At 43.5% G+C, this 6,343-nt stretch overlaps 1 protein-coding gene across 1 annotated transcript; it reads right to left on the bottom strand.

Moving 5' to 3' along the window:
• Positions 1 to 45: 45 nt before the first annotated feature.
• Positions 46 to 4,489, bottom strand: LOC109750149 (probable protein phosphatase 2C 66). The gene is made up of 5 exons (XM_020309102.4): positions 4,064 to 4,489; positions 1,822 to 2,202; positions 1,582 to 1,699; positions 1,167 to 1,390; positions 46 to 1,028 (listed from the first exon to the last, which is right to left on the bottom strand). Exons 1-5 carry the CDS (start codon positions 4,349 to 4,351, stop codon positions 465 to 467), a joined length of 1,575 nt encoding a protein of 524 aa, XP_020164691.1. The 5' UTR covers positions 4,352 to 4,489; the 3' UTR covers positions 46 to 464.
• Positions 4,490 to 6,343: the final 1,854 nt, after the last annotated feature.

Raw genomic sequence — 6,343 nt, forward strand, 5'->3', positions numbered from 1 at the left:
GTCTTATGCAAAGGGCAAGAAAGTGATAATCTTGAGAAGAGCCGGTACAAATTAAAGAAGCTTACACTCTTGAGGCGAAAATTCATATGGCCTACGACACATAGAGAATTGAGTTATTGTTCTAGTACAGGCACAGCTACAACCGAACATCCCGACATTAGAGAGGAGGTCTTACATGATTTACAGAAAAGCTTCTCACAGAACAAAAACTTTCATATGCACATACAAGCAAAGAAGCCCAAGTATGGAATGCCTCCTGACAAATACCACAAGGAAGAAGAAAAAACAATTTTCTTGAATGTACACACCTGCCAGCCAGCCTGAAACAATCTAGGGCAGGGACCTAAAATCGGCTGAAGAATTTGCACGCGCTCGGCTGAAAAATGCCGGCTGTGATGCACCACTGCGAGCACCCTACCTGACTTTCATCAGAGCAGATGGTTTTTTCTTTTCATAATGTTCGCTCAGCGTCGCTTCTTCCAGCTGGTAGATTTCTTGTCACCTGAGAGTTTTCTTGGAAGGTTCAAGAGGGAATTTACCCGTGTCACGCCTTCGAGCGCAGACCATTCTTCCTCCTCGTTTGTGGATATGCAGTCAGCCAGGCTGCGGGCAGACCCGCACCTTTCAGGTTCCTTTGATACAGGAGGTTCGTCCACCGGCATAATCTCGTCAACATTTCTTAGCGTGGATGAGTGTTCCAATGTGGGCTCAGGGATATGCTCTTCCCTGGAGATGTGTTCATTCACATCTGCAATGTCTTCATTGATTTTATCACCGGCATCTGAGATTAAAGCATCCTTCGCAGGTTCTGCCTTTTCATTCTTGGCTTCACTCTCTTCAACCAAGTTAGGTGACTTTTCATGGTCCAAGAACAGGCAGACAGCAGCGCAGTCATCACTCTTGGATGTTGGGAACTTCAATCTCCAAGATCTGACAGCACAATCAACGAGAGCCCTGGAAGCAGTTGCTCGAGATGGAGCTGCAGCTACAATATCAATGGCCTCCTTGTTTGAAAGAACGTCCCAAACCTACAGCAATTGAGTTTTTTCTGAATATAATAACATATAACAGGACTGAAGCTGGTGAAGGATGTAAAAGCTTTATGCCTGAACATATGAAATTTCTAATTTGAAGGACCATTGTTAGTAAAATGCTATGAAGCATACCCCATCAGTGGCTAGTATTATAAACTCATCCTTTTCAGTAAGACGGCGATATGATATCTGTGGAACAGATATTAAGCCATAATCTTTAAGGCAGAAGTCTCCAAAAGCTCTTGCCATTGCCAATCCAGGAGAATCATTATTCGGCAACCATACCCTTGAAACTTCTGGCTCATCTTGAAGAGCAAAAACCCTTCCTCTGCATTGCTGGATCCTCTCAGCTTCCTCTGTAGAAAAAGAAATGAAGAATAATTATTAAAAAAAAAGTGATCAATCTGGATAAGTAGCAATAGCCACTATATTAAATGATAGTTCGATCAAGGCATTTACAGGGAAAATGGAAGAGTATTGCAACCACATGAAAATACTGAAAATAGAAAAAATCAATTAAAATACTAAGGGAGAGAAATGAACATACTGGGAAGGTTAGGCTTCAAATCAACAGTGAGTTGTACAGCAGTTAGATTGTTAGCGGCATCCCGAGTCGCCATTACTGCTCTCGAGTCCCCAAGATTTCCAACTACAAGATCCCATCCCTGGAGAATAAGCCATGTCCAGTTCATCCACCAATCAAAATTATACTCCACCACTTGTTTTTAAAAGCTTCAGTCAGCAATTTATCTACGAACACTAAGGCATGTTTAGAAATATCAATCACCTGTTTGACCAATGTGACTGCCGTACTACCACTGCAAAAGCAATCGATCGTAGGATGCATCTTGAGCTCCTTGTCCATCAATTTGAAAGCCTTCAAATAAGACTGTTTAAGTGGAAGAAATGTCTCAGGAAGCATATCACTCCCTTCAACATCAGCAGACTCACCCCATTCATCATCAACAGCAGATGCTGTTTCTTCGGAGTTCAAACTTCCGGAAATGCTTCCGTTTAGATGAGGACTAGTGCCCACATTAGCACTAGTTTTCCATTGTGCGAGTAACTTAACAGGAAGAGAATCTCTAACTTTTTTGGCGACAAAATGGCCATATGGACCATGACCATCAAACACGCCACAGAAGACACTATCACTTGAATTGAAACTCTGCAGTGAAAGCAAGGGAATATTACATAGCTGTCAAGTAAATACAATTTACTGCAATATAAGTGTCTGCTTTTCCCTCGGTATCAAGTGATCTGATCAGCTAGTAGTGACTATTGTTCATTTCTTACAAGTAAATGCAGCCATGCCCTTACTATTCCCAAAAAGTATCAAAGAGATGGGCCGAGCTACAATGAACTATATTGATGGAATCTTACACGTCTAGTATGCTCATATTTTCACCATGAAATATTAAGAATATGGTAGAGTGAATGAGTGACTTCACTGGCATAAAGGATTTTTAGGAGACAATATGTAGGAAATTTACCTACGGACAGAATCAGATAATCAGACTTTCAAATAGTACCTAAAGAAACGAGGGTGAAACCCGGTAGCTAGTCAAGGTTAACTCATGGGACATTATACCATGTGACTTAATAAATTCATTAGACTTGTTTCATAACCACTGGAATGACATTCTATAATTTCTGAGAATATTTCTACATTAAGAAAGTTCTATTACTCACAGTGAAATGTGGAAATACGATAAAAATTTGACTGCCAGTATAACTTATATCTCAAAGAATGAATGGATATGAGAAAAGACTGTCAAGGAGAAGGAATAAAAGCCAGGCGATAGAACTAAAGGCTGATTCAATTCAATTCCAACAGAAACACTACAAATTTGTCAAGGAAGTACCTCCCACTCCAATAAAGTAGGTAGTAGATTTTTGCTTTGAATATTAGCAATCAAAAGCACTATTCTGAGAATCTACAGGCGTAAACTCTCTTTGCTGTCATCTTAAGTACATGACTCTTCATGCATCTTAGAAATGATTCTTAGATACCTACATGCATTTTATCTAGTCCTAGTTCTCAAGAAATGAAAAATAATAATCCATATTGCACCTCTCTTCAGTTTAAACTCCAGATGTTTTTGAGGAATAATTTTTTTCTGAGTTAATAAAAAAATTTGAGGAATGTTGAACTCCAGTTGTTATCACAGCCTACTGCTTAAGGAACCAATATAGCAGTTAAGCTGGACTGATTAATAGAAGGGGATGGACCCTAGATAGAGCAAGCCAGCTATCAATCGCCACAGCCAATCACTTGACCCCTCAATCACATCCATGTGAAGAAAGGAACAAGAACATAACGTTCTTTACATCGAAGAAGAGAACAAAACAAAGAAAGGTACAAACATCCGCGAAGGATCTTGCTTGCACCATGCACAAAGTCTCGAATCAAGCCAAGGGCAAGAACAGTGACTCAATACCACAACCAACTCATGTCCCATCTATCCCTCCGTTCCAAAATAGATGACCCAACTTTGTACTAACTTTAGTACAAAGTTGGATCATCTATTTTGAAACGGAGGGAGTACCAGAGAACACTTCACAGAAATTATCAGAAAACCGTTAGGAGCACACACAAAAACTTAGCAGACTGCTCGTTTTCATAAGAATCGATCCAGAAGAGCAAAAAATGGTGCATCCTCTGGAACCAAATTAAACAATGACCCAACTCCAACCCCACTAGAAATCCAAACTAATCACTGTTCTGAAGTAAAATCCCTCTCATTTCGAATCAAACACTCCGCTGGACGAAGACGCGTCTCCCCTTGATTCAAACAACATTGGAATCCAAATCGACCAGTAATCCAGGCGCAAACCAAGTGATTGACACGAAGCGCTGAGGGAAGACTTCCGAGAGTAAACGCGAGCAGTTGACTTAGAAAGGCCGCGGTTTGAACCAAGAATCGGCCGTGGACCCAGCGCCGCCGCCGATCGGGACTCCAAATCCACCGGAACAAACCACCAAGCTGAAGGAAAAATATAGCGGTTGCTAGGCGCTGGCAGCTTACCTCCCAGACGACCATGGCGTCCTGGTTGGTGCCCTTCCGCCCCTGCTGCGTGTGGAGGCACGCCGCCGCGCTCGCCCCGTTGGCGCACGTCCTTCCGGCGACCCGCGCGAGCTCCTCCTCGGTCATCTCGCCCTCGCCGGGGAGCTTCTTGCCGCCTCCGCCCCCGCCGCCGCCGGAGAAGAAGGCGCCGCCGGCGGCCGCGCCCTCCCGCTCGCCATGGGGCCTCTTGCGCCACCGCAGCGGCCACGCCGGCTCGTCGCCGGGCTGGGTGGAGAGGCAGGAGCCCATGGCGGCCAATGGGAGCGGGGCAACACGGCAGAGCACAGGGTTGGGGGCGGCAGTAACTGCTGCGCGGCGCTGTGCTAATGCTAGGTGGTTGTAGGGTTTTGATGCCTGATGTTTCCTCGTCTTGTAGGCTTGAGCTTCCCTTTTTGCATCATTTGGTTTGTATGGCCTTCTTACTGCTTGGAGATTTGGGCTAAACAAAAGGTTAAAAATTGTTATTTTTTTATAAGTGGGGTTAGGTTGGGAGTAGTACAAGTGATTATGTTTAGCATGTAGGAGCCATGGTGTTCCACCTTTTGGGTGAAGGAATCCTAGGATGGGGAGAATTTTACTCCAAGATAAAATCATCTCCAAGTTATGTTAAAATACTTTGTCTAGGCTTCTATAGTGATGTGTCTTTGTGTCAATGAATATAGATTTATAATGGATATATGTGTCAATGAAAGATTGTTGTGGTAATTTTGTGCATTCTTGTGGGCTTTTAAAAAATGATAAAGGAAATTTTTATTAGCTTAAATGCAGGATTAAGGGATACATACATAATGAGCACACATCCAACCTCTGTATAGGTAAGATGCACGCAACTAACACCAACACACATAAAAATCACACCAGCGACTAGCAAAGTCTAACAAGACCGAAGCTACGCCTTGGTGGAGCAAAAAAAAAAACTCTGAAGCAATCAAAATAATGATAAAAGAATCAACCATAACAACAACCACATCCGCACCAATCATCTCTTTCAATACAATGAGAAGAAATTCTCCAAAGGATCAACGATCAAGCGCCATCGCCGTCGGATCCAACCACTGAATGCCGGATTTTGGGTTTTCACCTCAGAGCTCAAAACCGATGCTTGAGAAGCACCATCAAATCAAAATCATCTTGTGATACCGTCACCATTTTTCATGATCTCAGCAATTACATGCACACCGCGGTCTTGACGTGAGGTGCTACGCAAGTGAAGACCATACTCGCATGAGCAGGCAGTCGTGTCGCAACTAGAACCAGACGCCACCAACAGCTCCGAACAGCAAAGGACACCGACTCCAGTTATACCATGGAATGTAGTTATATTTTTCTATCAAAGGAAATGTATTAATATCATCGCGATGCGAGTACACCCAGCCTTTGCAAGAACAATGTATGTTTTTTAAGCTTGAATTGGGTGTATGATGGTAAGTGAAAATGAGGAAATTATGAAGAGCAAATCCAAGTACCAGTACTGTTGGCCATCGTGGTAAGGTAGAGCAAATCCAAGTACTCCTGCTGGTATTGGCGCACTCCACCATGGATCGAAGCGAGGGCACACCAAGAAGCATGTGGGTCTGTCTTCTCGGCACATTGATGGGCACAACGGTACAAAAAGCGTGCATATTTTTTATTTGCAAGTGCCAAAAGAATCTTAAAATCCGATGTGCTATACATATAAACATAAACTGTTTTAATGGGCAGATCCATTCGAGAGCGCTGGCTTCCAACACCCCACATGATATACGTGTCCTCTCCGCAGACCAGCGATGTGTGTTCTCTTCTCGGTGGATCAGAAGGAAGACCGTCTGTCAAATTTGATTTTTTGAAGGTTTACATTGCGCCGCTGACCACCGGAGATGGCAAAGCAGCGGTGAAATCCGGTCGTCGTTTCAGACATCTTTTTCAGCCGGCCAGCCGGTCGTTCCTTCCAAACGAAAAGCGAAGTGCTTTTCATGTCTTTTCTTGGGTTTCTAGATTGTGATGAGCATTGGGACTCCTCTTTTGGAATGGGCCTTTTTATCTGCACCGGAAAAGATGAGAGATTAGGCTGCTCTGTGTCCTCGTTAGCGCAGGCAAAGGGAACTGGATCAGCCCGAGTGTCCCTGTCGCTGAGCTATGCTTACTTGCGCAGTGATGCAAGATGGTGACACAGCTGTGTGTATCCATGGGTATTCCGACTCCTTTCTCTATTTTTATGTGAAGGGGGCTATTTGTGTTTTTAATTGTGCTTGCTCTCCTGAT

The sequence above is a fragment of the Aegilops tauschii genome, chromosome 7 (assembly GCF_002575655.3).
Source record: "Aegilops tauschii subsp. strangulata cultivar AL8/78 chromosome 7, Aet v6.0, whole genome shotgun sequence".
Taxonomy (NCBI): Eukaryota; Viridiplantae; Streptophyta; class Magnoliopsida; order Poales; family Poaceae; genus Aegilops; species Aegilops tauschii.